The 20,750-nt window shown below is 43.9% G+C and overlaps 1 protein-coding gene across 1 annotated transcript in view; it reads left to right on the forward strand.

Moving 5' to 3' along the window:
- Positions 1-20,750, forward strand: part of LOC124619233 (BSD domain-containing protein 1-like) — an 84,751-nt gene that overhangs the window by 15,908 nt on the left and 48,093 nt on the right. The window contains exon 3 of the mRNA XM_047145475.1: positions 9,582-9,627. Coding sequence (XP_047001431.1) covers positions 9,582-9,627 — 46 coding nt within the window. The remainder of the gene's footprint in view (positions 1-9,581; positions 9,628-20,750) is intronic.

Below are 20,750 nucleotides of genomic sequence, written 5' to 3' on the forward strand. Positions count from 1 at the left end.
TGTCATATATTGGTACTGTTATGTCGATGACATAATATGCCTGATTGATGAACCACATACACACATAGAACAGCTACACAATGAAATAAACAACTTACACCCAGAAATTAACTTCACATTAGAAACAGAAACTAACAACACACTACACTTTCTAGATCTCACCATACAAAAAACAAGCAACAGACACAACTTCACAATATTCAGGAAACCTACAACCACAAGCACTACCATTCACAACCTATCAAACCACCTATTGACACATAAGCATGCAAACTTCAGATTCATGCTCCACAGATTAAACAGAACGCCAATGAACAAACAGAACTACACACAAGAACTAAACAAAATAAAACACACAGCAGTAGAAAATGGTTATGCTACCCATATGGTAGACAAGTTAAATAAAAAAATATGCAAACAATACAAAAATGAACACACCACACACACAGAAATCCCCACCTAGCACAGAACAACACAAAACACAAACAATGACTGCACACAAGGCACAACAGAGCAACAACACACACACACAAAACGAAATGGCACATACTCACCTACAGTAACAAGATTGATTACAGAGTAGACAACATATTAAAGAAACAGGGAATCCAGATAGGATATGGGACGGAGAACACAACACAGAAAAAAATCAGAACACAAGAGACACCCAAAAACAGCACAAACGGATAAAGTTTACACACACACACACACACACACACACACACACACAGATAAAATGCAAACAAAATTCAAATTTGGTGCCGAACTCTCTGGTGAACAAATGAACACTGACTGGGCTGGGACACACAACAAACCACAATCGCACTGTGTTCTGGTGAAGTGAAAAGTGTTTTACTACGTTATTTGTGAAAAATACTTGTTATAGTTATGTGTGCATCACAACACCTCAGCATTATGCGGAGAATGGAAGTACTTGCCGCACGAAAACGTAAGTAAAAATGAATATAGGTGCGAAAAACTGAATTACATTCTAGAAGGTAGGTTAACTCCCAGCAAAAAAATTTCTCATCAACATCGTTTGGTTGCAGATGACAGGCTACCTGTAGTAATTAACACACAAGTGATCCAGAAAATTAATGCACACCAAATGTAAAGGTACTTACAAAAGAAACGATCTGTTGTTTGAACTAAAAATGGACAAAATTTTATAATCATTTAACAAAAATGTTCACATTTCAGAATTAAAAAAACAAAAAAAAACAAAAAAAAAAAAACATTGATGATGGCACAGTGGTGCCGAAACATGTTTGGGTACTGAGAAAAACGGTGTTTTGCATAACCGGGGGACCTCACACCCAACAATTTTAACTGCAAACACAGCCAATACAAGGAGCTGCAAATCAAAATGATGGATATTTCTAAATATCGTTTGCTGATGTGCATGTGATACTGCTGTGAGCCGTGTTGCATTCATTGTGGAGTAGCAGGTCTTCAATTGCAACTCCATCAGCAGCAAGTATTTGTTATCACGTATTTATTATTTCTGGAAGATTATCAAAATTCCTTATGTTTATAATATTTATATGTTCTGGAATAATAAATATTTGTATAAATATCAGCACTGTCCATCCAGGAGCTCAGTTCTGTTCCATTTGTATTTGGGGTCACTAATAAATGTGCTGTCAGTGCCAAGTGTCGTACTTAGTTGAAGATCCTCCATTATAATTTGGAGTTAATTGTTATTGCAATGAGATATTGTTTGGTCCATATGCTGGGTACTTCACAGTATCTACCTCACTGTGGGCCTAATTAGACAGTATAAATGCTGACACCGACTCAGGGAGCAAATGGAATACAAACAGTACATTATTCAAGAGGCCCGTATATTCAGGAGACCAGTAGATTCCAAGCCAGCAGTAAGTCAGCTGCACACTAGGCATTCATGAATGTTTTCTGAAGATGCTGGGCGGGATCCAACAAAATGAGTAAAGGAGACGACCGAGTTGCCAAATACAACACTTGGATGACATGATGTGTTTGGCAAATGTGTACTTTTACTTGGATGTCACAGCCCAGTACTGGCTTGAGAACAGTGATGAGAAGTTCAACAGTTGTGGCAAATTCCAGGCAAAACTGAAGAAAACATTTGAGTGACAATCAACAGCAAGTCTGTTTAGCAGAAGAGTTGAAGAACATGGTCCAACATGATGGTGAAACAACACTGTCTTTCATACTGACTGTTTCGGTCCTTTGCAACATTCTCAATCTGAATATGACAGAAGCCAATAGGATCACCATGTAGATGAAAGGAGTTGTAGAGCACATGTACCAGGCTCTTCTGGTGAAACATGTCACAGCCACGGAACAATTCATCAAGTTGGACCAGTGCAGTGAGGAAATGCAACAGAAAAGAGTCCTGAGTGTGGTCCCTGTCGCAGTTGTGGAAGACCACTATTACTTCACCTTTTTCTTATGCCAGGTAGTAGGAGAAGAGCTGTAGCATTTTATGACAGCCAGACATGTTGAACCTTCTTCTTCTTCTTCTTCTTCTTCTGTAGTGGTCAATCCAAGGATTGGTTTGCAACAGCTACAATGACAGCTTGTCTCCATTCTGTGTGTCTTTCATCTTTTCTCTTCATTTCTTTATACGTGTTACATCCCACATCTTTCACGATTTGATCAATGTACCTCAGCTGTAGTCTTCCTCTTCGTCTTTTTCCCTCGACATATCCCTGTAAGATTGTGTTCAGGAGTCCTGTATGTCTTAATAGATGGCCTGTAAATTGCACTCTTCTATTAACAATGAAACTCCAGAAGCTTCTCTTCTCATCTGCTCTTTTCAGAACAACTTCGTTTGTGACCTTGTTGATACATTTTATTTTGAGCATGTGTCTGTAGCACCACATTTCAAAAGAATTTAGCTTCTGGTCTTCCTCTGTCCCGGGAGTCGATGTTTCACACCCATCTGATTTAAAAAATCACACACATATGATTTCAAAAATCTTTTCCTGATTTCAAGGCTGATTCTCTCAGATGTTAAGATGTTTTTCTTCTTGTTAAAAGCAGCCTTTGCTTGAGCAGTTCTACTTATCACTTCTGCCTTGCTCCTTCCATCCCTGGTAATATTACTGCCCAGATAAGTAAATTTATCAGCTTGTTCAAGCAGTTCATTGCCTACATGAACTTGGACTTTCACTTGATCTTTTTCGTCGCATGCCATTACTTTTGTTTTTGCTTTATTAATTCTCATATCATATTCTTCCCCCATAACTTCATCCTTTCTATTCAGTAGGACTACAAGATTGTCATCACTTTCAGCTAGGACAGCTATATCATTGGCATATCTTATCATATTTATTCATTGGCCATGAATTACTACACCTGCCTGTGAATTTTCCCTTACTTTTTTCAGCACATCTTCAATCTATAGGTTAAAGATAATGGGGGATAGTAAGCAACCTTGTCGTACACCTTTCCTTACCTTCACCACTATTTTTTTTGTCCGTCCACGGATAACTGCTGTCTCGTTTTTGTACAGGTTCTATATAATTTTTCTATCTGTATAGTCTATTCCTACTTTTTTGAGTACCTCAAACATCTTATCCCATTTAACATTGTCAAAGGCTTTCTCTACATCTTCGAAAGCTATGTATATTATCAGGTTCTTATCTAGACGTTTCTCTATTATTTGTTTTAGAGAAAATATTGCTTCTCTAGTTCCTCTATCTTTCCGGAATCCAAACTGGTCTTCGGAGAGTGTAGCTTCGACTTTTTGTTCTATGTGTTTTAGGATAATTGAGGTTACTATTTTAGGGGCGTGAGTAACTAAGCTGAGCGTCCTATAATTTTCACATCTTGTAGCATTTGCCTTCTTTGGAATAGGGATCATAATGTTTTTCTCAAAGTCTGTAGGAATTTTACCCAGCTCGTACATGTTGATAACAAGATTATACAACTCTTGATTCAGTTTTGCTCCTCCAGATTTCAGAAGTTCAGCTGGGATATTGTCTGTACCAGGCGATTTGTTGTTTTTCAATTCTTTCAGAGCTAGTTCAAACTCTTCCTTTAATATAGGTTCACCTATGTTGTGTGCATCTACTTCTGTTTCTTCTTCCATGATGTTTTCAGACAGTTTTGGTCCGCTGTACAGTTTTCCTATATATTGTTTCCATCTTCTTGCAACTTCATCATTGTCATCCAACATATTGCCATTTTCATACATCACAGCCCTACACTTGTTTCTTCTGTTAGGCCTTGTCAATATTTCCCTTTCTCATGTTGTCCTCAACTGAAATACAGAGATCATCAATGTATTTTTCACTTGGTTGTTTTGCCTCTCTGTTGATTCTGTTTTTCAGACTCTTGTATTTCTCGTGGTCTTCCCTCTTCACAGAATTTTTTAATTTCCTTCTTTCTTCCATCATATTTAGTAGGTCATGTTGAACCAAGTACACAATAAATAGCAGCCATGAATGTAGAGCCCATACATAATAGAGGTCCTTAGCACCAATATCCAAGACCAGTCGATTGACCATGTAGAATTGACTGGGCCAAATTGGACTTGTCAAACAACCCCAACACCTGATCAACATAGGTAGAGCCAACTCCTCTGCCTATTGTAATGCCTGCAGAAAGACACACATTTGCAGGATGGAGGACAACACACTGGTCCCTTTTCACTGTGGATGCCGTGGACATGTCCACTACTGCAGAGAGAAAAGAAGTGTGTTCAGTGGCTTACACCACAAAATGACAAGCAACAAAACAGTCGTATTCATCCCAGTCAACTGAAGACAATTATAGTTTATCTATGGGTCAAAGCTTATCACCATACTTTGCGTAATGTTACATCTGAACATGCCATTGTCATTCCCAGACACCCCACACAGGTATCAGCTTCTCAGCTAAGCACTGAATTCAGGAAAACTAAGCAAGGCCACCATCTAAGGAGGTGAGGGCACCACTGGCGAAAATTCTCCATGGATGATAGTTATCAAGATGGTAGTAAGTCTCATTGGTGGCCAACTTGATCAGTTGCTAGTTGACTGAGGGGCTTCTTTTTCTGTAATGTCAAATGCTTGTTGTCCCCATCTGAAGAAGACTGTGTTTCATAATATGAAAGTGACTGTACTGAAGGTCACAAATGGGAAATAATCCAGTCAACAGGAACATATATTGGAATAATAATTGCCAGTGAGAGAATATGACCCTTTAAATTTGTTGCACTTCATGGAACACGGCAACGTCGAGGACATCATTCCTTGAATGGTTTTGTAAGTGCTACTTCTCTGGAGAATGGAAAAGTTGTTGATGTTGAGTGCTTATCTAAGTACTGCCACACGTGCCATGGTAACACTGAAAGACATATTGAACATCAGTGTTCTAAGAATTATGATGGTTACATTGGAGATATGAGGTGTGATGGAGCTCTAAAAATATTTCAGAGGTCAGTGCCTATTTATAATGTTAGATATATGAAGTACCTAGGTGATGGGGACTCAAAAGCTTTCAATAAAATTAATGAGTTCGATGGTGGTACCTTGGGAACAAAACTAGAGTGTTGTGGACATGTGCAAAAGAGGAGGGCTGCTAGATTGAGGAAGCTACGAAGAGAAATGAAAGGAAAATTGCTGTCTGATGGAAAATCTCTGTCTGACTGTGGCAGATTGACAGAAACTGAAATAGGCCTCCTTCAGAGTTATTTTGGACTGGCCGTTGGATGAACTGCACCTCCGAACAATGTTACAGCAATGACAGGGTGTATACGACCCGGGACAACCGGGAGATCTGGGGGAAAACCCGGGAATTTTTTCATCCGGGAGAAAACTGGGAAAAACACGGGATATTTTTAGAATTCTGGAAATTTTTCATTGTTTTAGTTTTCAGTTAAATTTTTGTAATTTTGACAGGTAAGAACCGATACTCTAACAAAGAATATTACTGTATCCAGCTACTGCAGAACAATACTTCAACAATAAAATATAAGCGAGAGAAAAAAAACGAAAATAACTTAAATTGCAAAGGAAATGCGCCATATACAACAACGACACACAGTGCTCATGCAAGCGTCTGCCAAATGAAAATGTGTCAGAGTCTTTAAGAAGACTATGCAGTGCTTCATAACAACAAATTGCCTCCAATGAGTGTGAAGTCGCAATTGTTTACATTCGATTTGTTGTAGCAGTTACGTGCGGGCTCATGTGCAATTGAGTCACGTTTGAGTAGTAGGTTCTCCCACTTCTGGCTACAAGAATGTGGTTGTTGGCTGTGAAAGCAATCGCAGCAAGCAGCTAGATGCTACCAGGAAAAGGGGGCGCCAAATTCATATTCTTGAGGAAAAAAACTTGTTCCACAAAGCGCCTAGCATCCAGCGCACGTTTGTCTATCAATTATTCATATAATTTTGAAATGCTTCCCTGTTAGTTTTTGAACATTTTTGAACACGTATTAGGTTGATTTCTGAATGAATCAAAAATGACTTTTGAATGCATGTCTCTGTCAGGAGAATCCTCGTTGCTTCTAGAAATAAACTTTCCGCAGAGAAAAGGGGACGGGGCTATACGAGCTGAGCGGAGTAAAGCCGAATGGATGAATGCCAATCGCTGTCTGATTATGTGGTTGATTGGGTTTGCGAATGATCAGCATTGTTATAATTACTAGCGAAATCCATAGATTCAGACTACCAGAATGGAAATAAATGACTGACAGGAATAACAGGTGAGAAAGTTTACGTATTATCTTCTCTGTGTATCCAAGAAAATGAAATTTTGACCGAAAATTTTTGGCCAGATCGCTACACTAGTAAGGACCAGCAGTACAGTCCCCGGCTAGCAACCGCTTAAGTTCTATCCTGGAAGTAACGTTATTAACTAATAGGCAATAAAGAATTCAGATTTTTCTGAAAAGTTCTTGTACTCTCGATTACAAATAATCCCATCCGTTAATAATTGTGAGATTTTTTTATGAGGGGCAGGCTGTCAAACCGGCCGAAGGGGAGCAGGAGAGGCACCACAGGACATTTCAATTTCGACTCTCCTGAATATAGTTTGGACATGCGGTAGAAAAATGCTTTATGAAGAGGCGTGGCACTGCACTTTGGCATACTTACGACCAAATAATATGTCTTACATTTCCTCGAATACATATGTTTTGTGTTTCAGACTTTTCAGAAAGATGTGCGCTACAAGATAAACATATTTTGAAAATTCGATTTTTTGTAGTATTGACCAGGTTCGCAATGTCGTAGATCCGGGGCTGATGCGCAGAGCAGTCTGAGTTATAGTTGGTAGTCTCAACGTGATCCGTGTTTACATTTAGTGATTTTGCTGTTTCCCTTTCGTTTACTCCCACGTCAAATGAAGACAAAACGGATATCTGTGGCCGGGAGCTATGAAACGAATTAAAACACATTCACATAATTACGGAAGGATGAAATATGTCACTAGTTTCAGATTTTATTTTATTTCCACCTTTCTGACAGTCAAGCATTAATCGCCATGCAGAACAATGAAGTTAGTTTTGTCTGTTTGCTAAAGGAATTTGACCTTTGTTAACCTTTTCCGCAGAGGCAATGTATTTGAAATGAAATGTTTAACTCCACAGTACTGGCTAGTTTCAACTGTTCGCTGCATTTCAAGTGCACGTTTTCATTTTCTAGCACGTATGGCATTATTCCATAATAAAGAACCAAACATGGTATAATACAATACTGGTGCTCCAAGAAAATTTACGTCCCGAAAACCACACTGAAAAGTTTAATATCAGGTCGAGGTCTACTTCATTGGGAATCTGGACATTCGAATGTGCCCTTTAAGTATGCACTTTAAATGTGCACATTTTAATACGGTTTACGAAATTCCGATGCTCTTGCAGTTTCCTCTGAGGTCTTGTTTCTTTTATGACATAATGTATGATCTTTCAATGTTTTACACGTACGTACATATGGGCTTCCTACGTCATGATAGCTACCCAAGCGCTGTGTCGCCTGTTATCTGCGCTCTCTGGCAACTGCTGAAATGAACCTATTTCTAACAGGTCGCGGGAAAATATTGCGATTAGTGGTTTGAAAAGCGTTACTTTCAAAGTAAATATCCTTTTACGTAAGTTGCACTATGTACAAGAATGTACCATTAACCCTTAACTACTCTGGCCATTCACAGGAACACAATTACTATGGAGGGGTCTCACAGACCACATTTTTCTATTTCATATATCAAATTGGAATTTTGCTGAATATATATAGTTTCTTGACTTCCAGTCATTCATTACACTTCTTAGAGGTGGCTTTTGTAGAAATTGGATTTTTTTAAACACTGTGGTATTTTAAACACTTCGACAATTAAAAGAAAGCGAAATCTGGAGTATATTTTTATTTTATGAGTTACGAAAATAACAGCAGATAGTTAGCTCTCTACTCACGCACAGATTTTCATCAGAGGGATTATATTACAAATTGGCAATATAACTAGGTGGAAAAAACCGACATGACTTACGATAAATTGTGTGCGAAGTCAGCTTTCAGTTTACGACTCACTTTGCAATGTAGAGGGAATATTTCAGTCCATAAGTCTATGAATGGAGAAACTTTGCCACCATTTTACTTCTTAAATTACAAGTAAAAACTAAATACTTGTTCTCATGTGCCATTGAATCATGCTTTAGTCAATTTCCACCTGCAAACACTTCACGCAGACCTTCCTGGAACACTCCAAACAAATCAGAACACCACGCTGTTGACATGGATACCTTGTTTTCCTCTTCAGACGAGGAGGGCAAAAGGTGCACGTTTTTCGAATTCTTCTTTCGGTGTCTGAGGCTCATCTTGCAAGTGAAGACATCTGTCTCACATAACACACGTTGCACAGAAGGCCTAGCTTTCCCCGCCATGGAGAAACAGTAGAATGCAGTAAAAACGTGGCAAGCAAACACTATGGTATGTCTGTGAGACCTCTCAAGGCTAATAATTATGAAACAAAGAGCAGCAAGAATGCTGGCACATGTAGCTTGACAGGCAGTAGGAAGGTACATGGAAGAGTCCATTTGGCTTTGCAGGGGTGTGAGAAACATCTCGGCACAAAAATTAGCAGCGGTCTGAGAGACAGTCGATAGTAGTTAAGGGTTAATTTATTAAAACACACAGCATTTGACTCTCATTTAAAAATCAACTCTTTGATGACGAGCCATTTAGAAGAATTTCGAACCCTGAAGATCAGACATTTATGTCATTATTAAAAACTTTACTGCCACATTTGTGTGATATATCTTAAAGTGTAACACGCACAAAAAGATGAACTGTATATGCAAAAGCTTAGCTTATCATGCAGCTTGAGACCAATATTATATGTGAAAGCTGTCAATCAAGTCATCCAGTCAGTAATTTATGGACTTGTAATTTGATGTAGAATCTGTATCATGATTGTCATTGTAATGAAGTTTGCCGTATGTGTGTTTATGACTTGCAAACAACTTTTGAACATTCACATAGTACTACCTAAACTAAGAATGTGTTGGATGTGGAAAATCTTGGATTACATTTTACTTTCTGTGTGCTGTCTAAAAATTTGGATGTATCACTTGTGAACTGAGTTCTTTAGATACAAATATTTTGTTTTCTCTTCTAGGGGTGGAAACTGGTGGGATTCTTGGTATAATGCGGCTAAATCCAAGGTTTGTACATTATACAGTTTTTCTCACCAGTGTGACACTGGATAAAAGTGTTTTTTCATGTACTACTGAACATGTTTTACAAACAATAAATTTTGATTCGCATAAAATACAAACTCACTTAAAATCACTATCACACTCCCATTTTCATTCAGTTTCACTTATACCCAGTTTATAAGAATGAAAATGTCAACTACGTTAATGTGAAACTCCACTCACGTTAGCCCTCAGCAGTCTCTTGTCTTTGCTAAGAGCAAATCATGGAAGTAATGGGATTCCATATGTTATCCAATTCATATCTGCTGTCCTGGTTGATAAGGTTTTCTGGCATGCCTGTTTCCACATGTTAGTTAATAAAGGAACCCCAAACCATTGTGACAGGAGTCAAAATTTTTATTTTATCATATTCTATTGCATACCCAGTGGCTATACACATCTATAACAGATAGTCATAAAAGGCAAGTGCCGATCGGTGTTCTGTGCAATATTCTTGCACAGTGCATGTGATCTGATCTGTACAAACCATACCACATTGGCAAGGCATTTTATAGACTTCATTTTTCCCCAATAATAAATCATCTTTCACCAATCCAAGGCAATTTGCAACCTTAGTTGGGGGATGGGAAACCACTTTAAGTTCTTGGAAGATGGTGCTTATCTTGATCAAAAAGTAATCACCACACAGAAGGAAAGCTGTGGATATTGTTGGTATATTCTCCTAATGAGTGTTGAGTTGTGTTGCAACAGAATGTCCATTAATTTGGCCTTTTTCATGGGGCTACACTAGGAAGGCATTTTATCTGGTTCCACTGTTCTTTTCTCAAAATCTTTCATAAAAAAAGTTGGTCTTTCCATCATAACCTTGTCATTTTGTTCAAAAATGCCTTAGCAAATAGAAAATAGGGTGAGGTAAGAGCATGCTGGAATAAGGTTATAAGGTCTGCCTGAAATTTATTGCTGATCAATGCCAAAAACACTGAGTGAGATCCTTGTAAAAAGCGAGACTGCATCAAACTGCACAGGGCACCTGTGAGTGCAACCCACCAGAGAGCGGAGTCACATTTCTGCCACAGGAGGCATTGCTCACTGTCAGTGTGATCGGCCTTAAAATTACGATCCCAGTGCACATGCCAGCTTGCATAGCACACTAACAGATTGTACGAGACGAATGATTGATGGCAGTCTTTGATGGCTGACCTGAAGGTGATATATATAACCACAACCTCATGATGTGCAACATATCTAAGAAAACGGCAATTAACAGTCTGAGGCAGAACTAAAATCATATCTCTTTGTTCACAGCACTTAAGCCTAACCTCTACAAACAAACTCAAGACAGAAAATTGCCAGTTTCAGTGGTAAAAGCAAACTGTAATTTCTCATTGCCATTGGTTACCTGAAGCTATCCTCACACTGGCTACACAGGCTGCCATGTTGCCAGCCGATAAGCAACCTGGTTGGCACTTTGTTGCAGATTATAGGCAATACAAGCAGATTCCAATCGAAAAAAAGAATGGTAGGAAGGAAAAGTAAGAGCAAATGAAAAAGCCAGTATGATGATGAAAATGATGTGGTAATGGATTACAAAAAGAAATACCTTTAAACCAATTAATTGAATAAAAATAATAGTCAAAATTTTTTGATTAGCTTTAGAAGAATAAAAATTTCACAGCATTTGACAAGATTCAAACCTGTGACCTTCCACACATCAGGTTAACACACTATCCATTGTTTTATGCCACTACATGGCAAATGGTTGTTGTATTTGATTCAGTCACAATCATTAATTGCAGACTTCAAAAATCTGGCTTCTCACAGTGTCATGTGAAGAAGGATCCAGTAGTGTTTGGCTAATGCTGTGTATGAAACTTGTATATTTCGTTAACGTGTGTGTGTGTGTGTGTGTGTGTGTGTGTGAGAGAGAGAGAGAGAGAGAGAGAGAGAGAGAGAGAGAGAGAGAGAGATGAAATAAAAGGGCCACACCCAGGATTCCAGATCCAAACACATCAAAAAAGAAAGCTGGACAAGGAACTGGAAGTGAATTGACTAATTTTTGTGGCTTTTTGCAACTGCACCTGTTTGGGACTGACTCTATTAGGAAAAAACCATCTGTTGTTGTTATTGATTTCTGCATTAGCCACCAGAAAGATCGTGAGAGGCGCACATCAGCACGGGGCGTTATGGACAGTAGTTGCTGCAAGTAAAGTCCCGTCCACCAGAGGGCATGTAAGAATTCGGCCACGCCCTCTGTCGGCAGAACAACAACAACTCAGGCAGCACGGGCCGTGCCCAGTCAGTTTCACATCGGGCATGCCTAGCAGACAGTTCCCAGTCTACACTATGTGAAGTGCGATGGACAACTTGAATCGTATTAATACACAATTGGCGACGAGTAGGGTCGTTCTTTCGCGTGTTGCGTCGTTGTTCTGGTTTCGCAGCTTATCCATGGCATGGAGGATTTAGTGCGGGTTTTGGTTGAGCAGCAGACGGAGCTCTTGGCAACCATGAACCAAGCGCTTCCGGCGTTGCTCTCCACGCAGTCTGCTCCAGCGCCGTTCCCTCCTCCCTTTCCCCCGTATGACGAGACGGCGAAGGATTGGGATGCATATGAACATCGCCTTCGGCAGAATTTCCAGGCATTTCATGTTGCCGATGCGGAGGTATGTCGTGCTCTTTTCTTGTCTTGGATATCTCCCTCGCTGTATCAAGTGTTGCGGCAGCTAGCGCCATTGCAGGAACCCTTGTCCTTGTCTTTTGACGCATTGTGTTCATTGCTGTCTCCATATTATCGCCGCCGCACGCATGTTGTGGCAGCTAGGGTCGAGTTCTATCAATGCAAGGAACAGCTCCATCAGTCTTACCCCGCACGGTCTTAGTCATAAGCGTCATTTTGTCACGGAGCAGTCGCGAGAGTCGTATGCCCACATTATGGTGCAAGACGTCGTCGTTCGTTCGGCCCCTGATAGGGAGGTCCGGCAACGGGCCCTGCAGTTGGAAGACCCTTCCCTTGAGGAAGTCCTGTCCATTGCTCAATCGTATGAAGTCTCTCACGCCGCAGGTCAACAGTTGGAAGCGTGGTGCGACGTCGCGGCGGTTCAGGGCGGTGCGGCCGCGTCCACTGCGTCCGGGGTGGACGACGTGCGTGCGGTACAATCTGGCCGTTACGGCTGCTCCTGCATGGCGCGTACACAGAGTTCCGGCCGCCGGCCCCTGTTACTGTCCTGTGCGTCGTGCTATATACATCATGATCGGTCAGAGTGCCCCCAGCGTTGGGCCGTTTATCGCAAATGTAATAAAAAAGGACACATTGCTAAAGTTTGCCGCTCAGCCTCAAAAGAATCGAAGGAAGCAGGTACAGAGGACATGGACGTTGACATTCAGGAAGTTTCATTGGGTCAGGCTCCTGACGCATCGGCACACAAACTCTTTATCGAGGTGTCGGATCGGTCGCGCCGATTACAACTGCAAGTAGATACGGGCACGGCAGTTTCCTTGTTGAATGCACAAACCTACTCCAACCTTGGGTCACCCCTGTTGGCACCAGTTCACTGGCGTCTCCGTGGTTATGGTGAACAGTTCATTCCCGTCCTGGGTCAATTCACTACCGAGGTTACTTACAAATCAGTCACTCAGCCTCTTACTTTTATTGTTGTCAGTGATGGAAGCTCCGCTAACCTTTTTGGATTGGATGCCTTTCAAGCTTTCGGTTTTTCTATCGCAGACACCATACAGTTGGTCTCCGAAGATGTTCCCTATCAATTATTGGAATCTTTGACCTCTGGCTTTAAGGTTAACTTTGAGGAGGGCCTGGGGCATGTTTCAGACTTTGAATCTCCCTTAACGTTGAAGACGTCAGCTTGCCCGCGTTTTCTACACGCGAGGCAGATCCCCTTGGCTCTCTGCCCTCAGGTAAAAGCAAAGCTAGACCGGCTGACAGCCCTCGGGGTCATTCTTCCCATTTCTTCTAGTGAGTGGGCTTCGCCCCTCATTATTGTCAGGAAACCCCTGACAAAATTATGTCTTTGTGCCGATTTCAAGGCCACCATTAATTCCCAATTGGTTGTGGGCACCTATCCCTTGCCTTGTTCTGATGAATTGTTCCCGCCGTGGCAGGAGGCCAATATTTTTCGAAAATCAATCTTTCAGAGGCTGATCATCAGATACCACTTGATGAGGACTCCAAACGGCTGGCCTTCGGAATATCCAGTGCCCCAGCGATATTTCAGCGTTATCTTGATCATGTCACGTCGACAATCCCTCATTGTATTAATTACCTGGACGACATAATTGTCACAGGCAGCAGCATGAAGGAACACTTGCACAACCTTCGAACTCTCTTTCTCAAATTCAGGTCCGTGGGCCTGTGTTGCAACCTGCGTAAGTCGAACTTCTTCCAGCCGTTCATTGAGTATGTGGGCTACACCATCTCTCAGCATGGCGTCGAGCCACAAGGAAGTTTGGTCCAAGGTGTCGACCTTCCTTGGCCCGCTTCGCTGAAAGAGTTACAAGCTTTTTTAGGCAAGATTGCATATTACCACTGGTTCATACCCAGGGCTTATACCATAGTCCGCCCCCCTGTACTACCTTCTGCGCAAGGGTGTTTCTTTTGATTGGTCGCCTGCATGCGAGCGAGCGTTCACCTCGTTGAAGGGCCTCCTCGTGTCAGCACCTTGTTTGGCTACTTTTGACCCCAATAAGCCGTTGGTCCTGGCTACAGATGCTTCGCAGTATGGGGTGGGTGCAATCCTGGCCCATTGCAACGCGGATGACTCCGAGCAGTCACTGGCGTTTGCGTCTAAAACTCTTAGTCCCGCGCAGGTCCATTACTCCCAGGTGGAAAAGGAGGCTTTGGCCATTGTCTACGCTGTTACTAAGTTTCACCCTTTTTTGTATGGCACGAAGTTTCAGTTAATCACTGACCATAAGCCATTAATATCATTATTTGGCCCCACCTCTCAGATTCCGGATAGGGCGGCCCACAGACTGCAGCGCTGGGCCTTGTTCCTCTCTTAAGTACCATTATGACATTCATTTTCACCCTACCGGACAGCATGCCAACGCCGACGCTCTTTCCCCTCTTCCGGTAGGGCCGCATCCTAAGTTCGATGAGGAGGAGATTGTGTTTTCATTTGGATGTGGCATCCTGCCAAGCGGTTGATGGCTTCCCAATCACTAGTTCTAGAGTCGCCAGGGAAACAGCAGCTGACCCGATTCTCCGGCAAGTAGTACACCTCGTTCAGCAGGGGTGGTCGTCCCGAACTCCAGGCCGGGCCTCGGACCCTTTTCGTAATTATTTTGTTCTACGAGACCGCCTCTCAGTCTTGGAAGGAGTTCACCTGGCTACCGATGATACAGCTCCTTGCGTGATTGTTCCTGCAAGTTTGTGAAGGGAGGTCCTCATGTTATTACATGAGGGGCACTGGGGTGTTTCCAGTACTAAAACCTAAAACCTTTGCTCGCAGACATGTGTACTGGCCCGGTATTGACAGAGAATTGAGCACTTGATGGCCGCCTGTTCCCAGTGTGCGATCCAACAGGCGTCTCCCAGGTCAACATTCTCTTCATGGCCACCTGCAACCCAGGCATGGGAACGTGTTCACATAGATTTTGCGGGCCTGTTTCTCAATGGCTTTTGGCTCATTGTCATTGATGCTTATTCCCGATTCCCATATGTGGTTCGCTGCTCCTCAACCACTTCAGAAGTTGCAATCCAGGCACTCGCAAAAATCTTTTCTGTGCAAGGTCTGCCAGTATCGGACAATGGACCTCAGTTTATTTTACAGACCTTCCAGGATTTTTGTAGGCACTTCGGTATTTGGCACGTTTGCTCTCCCCCCTTTCATCCACAATCGAATGGGGAAGCCGTGCGCATGGTGTGCACATTTAAGACGCAGATGAAAAAGTATGTGCACGAATTTCCTGTGGAGGAGGCGATGACGTTTTTCCTGACGGCATACCGGACCACACCGATGGGAGAACACAGCCCCGCAGAGCTTCTCCATGGGCGCCAACCTAGGACTCTGCTGCACCTCCTCCAGCCTGGTCCTCGCCAGTCTTCGCAAAATGGGGTACCCAGTTTTCCACCGGGTGTGTCGGTCTGGGCACGTGGGTTTGGTCGCAATCCACATTGGATACCGGCAGTGGTCCTGCACTGCAATGGCCGCCGGCTCTATACCTTGCAGGTGGGGGACCAGGAGGTACGTCGTCACCAAAATCAGCTACGTCCACATTTGGGCACCCACCATCTGACCCCCCCAGGCGCCGGCTTCCCCATTGTCGGCACCTGTGTTGTTTTCTCAGGGGACGCTACCGCCCCTCCCACTGTGATTCTGCCACACTGCGATGGTTCTCAGCCTTGGCTGGCACCGCCATAGTTAGAGATACCCTGGCGAGAGCCGGTCCCCCTCGCAGGCCCGGTTTCTCAGGAGGCTGGTTCACCTGTGGTCATGCCTTCCCCATTGTCCCCGCCACTGGGTCTTGCCCCTCCCAAGGTGGAATGGGATCCGGAGTTAGACAGCTTATCGTCCATTCTGTCCTGGGCTCCGGTGGTGGGACGACGGGGGCCTCTTCGTGTGGGTCACTTCCAACCGTATTCGAAGGTTCCAGCTTGAGGGTTGGCAGATCCCCCCCCGACTCCAGCATTCCAGTGGACGTGGAGGTCATCGCTACTGCACGACACTCCACCTTCCGACACAGTGGATCACAGTGGCTTCACCCCCCCCCCCCCCCCCTCTCCGAAGGAGGAGGAGTGCAGTAGCCACCAGAAAGATCGCGGGAGGCGCACGTCAGCACGGCGCGTCATGGACAGTAGTTGCCGCAAGTAAAGTCCCATCCACCAGAGGGCACGTGAGAATTCGGCCGCGCCCTCTGCCGGCGGAACAACAACAATTCAGGCAGCATGGCCCGTGCCCAGTCAATTTCACATCGGGCATGCCTAGCAGACAGTTCCCGGTCTACACTATGTGAAGTGCGACGGACAATGTGAATCGTGTTAATACATTTTCAGTCCAGAGACTGGTTTGATGCAGCTCTCCATGCCACTCCATCCTGTGTAATCCTCTTCATCTCCTAGTACCCACTGCAATGTACATCCTTCTGAATCTGCATAGTGTATTCATCTCTTGGTCTCCCTCTATGATTTTTACCCTCCATGCTGCCTTCCAATACTAAATTGGTGATCCCTTGATGCCACAGAACATGTCCTAGCAACCGATCCCTTCTTCTTCTATTCAAGTTGTGCCACAAATTTCTCTTTTCCCCAATACTATTTAATACCTCCCCATTAGTTAAGTGGTCTACCCATCTAATCTTCAGCATTCGTCTGTAGCACCACATTTCGAAAGGTTCTATTCTCTTTTTGTCTAAACTATTTATCGTCCATGTTTCATGTCCATACATGGCTACAGTCCACTCAAATACGTTCAGAAACGACTTCCTGACATTTAAATCTATACTCGATGTTAACAAATTTCTCTTCTTCAGAAATGCTTTCCTTGCCATTGCCAGTCTACATTTTATATCCTCTCTACTTCGACCATCGTCAGTTATTTTGCTCCCCAAATAGCAAAACTCCTTTACTACTTTAAGTGTCTCATTTCCGAATCTAATTCCCTCAGCATCAGCCGATTTAATTTGACTACATTCCATTATCCTCGTTTTGCTTTTGTTAAAGTTCATCTTATATCCTCCTTTCAAGACACTGTCCATTCTGTTCAACAGCTCTTCCAGGTCCTTTGCTGTCTCTGACAGAATTACATTGTCATTGGCAAACTTCAAAGCTTTTATTTCTTCTCCGTGGATTTTAATTCCAACTGCAAATTTTTCTTTTGTTTCCTTTACTGCTTGCTCAAGACACACATTGAATAACATCGGGGATAGGGTACAACCCTGTCTCATGTAAATAGCCTTTTGCTCCCTGTATTTCCCCCTGCCATCTTCAGAATTTGAAAGAGAGTATTCCTGTCAACATTGTCAAAAGCTTTCTCCAAGTCTACAAATGCTAGAAATGTAGGTTTGCCTTTCCTTAATCTGGGTCATTGTTGCCTCACATGTTCCAACATTTCTACGGAATCCAAACTGATCTTCCCCAAAGTCGGCTTCTACCAGTTTTTCCATTCATGGGTAAAGAATTCATGTTAGTATTTTGCAGCTCTGACTTATTAAACTGATAGTTCGGTAATTTTCACATCTGTCAACACCTGCTTTCTTTGGGATTGGAATTATTATATTCTTCTTGAAGTATGAGGGTATTTCGCCTGTCTCGTACATCTTGCTCACCAGATGGTAGAGTTTTGTCAGGGCTGGCTCTCCCAAGGCTATCAGTAGTTCTAATGGAATGTTATCTACTCCCGGGGCCTTGTTTCGACTTCGGTCTTTCAGTGCTCTTCAAATTCTTCATGCAGTATCATATATCCCAGTTCATCTTCATCTAAGTTCTCTTCCATTTCCATAATATTGCCCTCAAGTACATCACCCTTGTATAGATCTTCTATATACTCCTGCCACCTTTCTGCTTCCATTCTTTGCTTAGAACTGGGTTTCCATCTGAGCTCTTGATATTCATACAAGTGGTTCTCTTTTCTTCAAAGGTCTCTTTAATTTTTCTGTAGGCCGTATCTATCTTTCCCCTAGTGATATATGCCTCTACATCCTTACATTTGTCCTCTAGCCATCCCTGCTTAGCATTTTGCACTTCCTATCACTCTCATTTTTGAGACGTTTGTATTCCTTTTTGCCTGCTTCATTTGCTGCATTTTTATATTTTCTCCTTTCATCAGTTCAATTCAATATTTCTTCTGTTACCCAGGGATTTCTACTAGCCCTCATCTTTTTACCTACTTGATCCTGTGCTGCCTTCATTGTTTCTTTACTCGTCGCCAATCTCTTCCCATCCTCGTCGCCAATCTCATGCCATCCTCGTCGCCAATCTGTTGTGACGTAACAAGACTGTTACGCCACACTGAAGTAGCCGAAAGAAAGGCACGCGTACACACACGCCGACTGGCGTCAAGTCTGGAACAAGATACGTTATGACTGCTATCAAGAAAATACGTAGCTTTGGAATATACTTAACTTTATTTACTCCTTGTGATACATCTCTCTGGACTATACAAATGAGACTCGTAAGATACATGCACTGTTACAATTGGCGCCTTGCTAGGTCGTAGCCATGGACTTAGCAGAAGGCTATTCTAACTGTCTCTCGGCAAATGAGAGGAAGGCTTCGTCCGTATTGTCGCTAGCAATGTCGTCCGTACAACTGGGGCGAGTGCTCTATCGTATATCGAGACCTGCCTTGTGGTGGCGCTAGGTCTGCGATCACACAGTGGCGACACGTGGGCCCGACATGTACTAAATGGACCGTGGCCGATTTAAGCTACCACCTAGCAAGTGTGGTGTCTGGCGGTGACACCACATTCCTCCCCCGCAAATCGGCGAACGGTTGTGGGATAAGGCTTCCGCCCGCCGTGGGGAGGACCCCATGTTGACGTATGCGATGAGGTGGGGAGCCTAACAACAGGCGAGGCTGTGCCACCCGCACCCGGCCATTCGGTCCGAGGGGATCTAGGAAACGCCTGAAAACCTAGTCCAGGGTGCACGTCAACATGCGGTGTATGCGCCCGTAATGAGACAGGAGGGGCCGAAGGGTCGACCTCCATTGCGTCGGGGTACCCGACGCGCGATGACGTCATGTGGTCTGGAGCGGGCAAGAGTTCCATGGTGGAGGACGGCCGGTCACGGGAAGCGATTGGCGGTGCGTGACCCAGGGAGGCGCTCGGCGGCTGCAGCGAAGCGTCCACTGCGGGCGGCGCCGGCGGGAGAACAGGCGGCGGCGGCGGCTGCTGCGGCGGCGCGTCGCCATGGGGCAAAATGGAAGGCATCGTCGGTAACACCTGGGGATGAGGCGAGCCAGTAGATGGGTCCCCAGGGCGCTGACCGGACGGCACCGTCGCTGAAAGCAGACGGGGAGCGGCAGAACCCGTGCGACGACAGAGGCGCAGCTGATTGAGATGCTGACGCACCTCACCAGAGGCCCCCAAAACCAAATACATCGCGCGGCCGAGGCAGCGAAGAATGCGCCCTACGAGCCAACGCCGTGAACCTCGATAGTTGCGATAAAATACAACGTCGCCTGGAGCAAAAGCAGGAGTCCGCCGCTGCACAGGAACCTGATGCGGCGGATGCAGCAAAGACATCAAAGTTCGATGAGGACGACCGTGGAGCAACTCAGCCGGCGAGCGACCATCTCGGGGCTGAGAGCGATACGAGGACAAAAAGAGCAACAAAGCGTCCTCCCGAGAATGCGACTCTTTCAATTTCAACATCTGTGACTTGAAAGTCCGGACCAATCGTTCAGCGGCACCGTTTGACTGAGGCGAAAACGGCGTGGATGTCAGATGTTGAATACCATTGGCCTGGCAGAATGACTGAAATTCTGCGGACAGGAATTGTGGGCCATTGTCGAAAACAATAGTCTGCGGAAGACCTTCAGTGCAAAAGATAGCAGACAACGCTTGGATGGTGGCGGAGGACGTCGTGGAAGACATCCGGACAACAGAACTCTTTACTCGTCGCCAATCTCTTCCCATCCTCGTCGCCAATCTCATGCCATCCTCGTCGCCAATCTGTTGTGACGTAACAAGACTGTTACGCCACACTGAAGTAGCCGAAAGAAAGGCACGCGTACACACACGCCGACTGGCGTCAAGTCTGGAACAAGATACGTTATGACTGCTATCAAGAAAATACGTAGCTTTGGAATATACTTAACGTTATTTACTCCTTGTGATACATCTCTCTGGACTATACAAATGAGACTCGTAAGATACATGCACTGTTACAATTGGCGCCTTGCTAGGTCGTAGCCATGGACTTAGCAGAAGGCTATTCTAACTGTCTCTCGGCAAATGAGAGGAAGGCTTCGTCCGTATTGTCGCTAGCAATGTCGTCCGTACAACTGGGGCGAGTGCTCTATCGTATATCGAGACCTGCCTTGTGGTGGCGCTAGGTCTGCGATCACACAGTGGCGACACGCGGGCCCGACATGTACTAAATGGACCGCGGCCGATTTAAGCTACCACCTAGCAAGTGTGGTGTCTGGCGGTGACACCACAGTTTCAATCTCT

The sequence above is a fragment of the Schistocerca americana genome, chromosome 6 (assembly GCF_021461395.2).
Source record: "Schistocerca americana isolate TAMUIC-IGC-003095 chromosome 6, iqSchAmer2.1, whole genome shotgun sequence".
Taxonomy (NCBI): domain Eukaryota; kingdom Metazoa; phylum Arthropoda; class Insecta; order Orthoptera; family Acrididae; genus Schistocerca; species Schistocerca americana.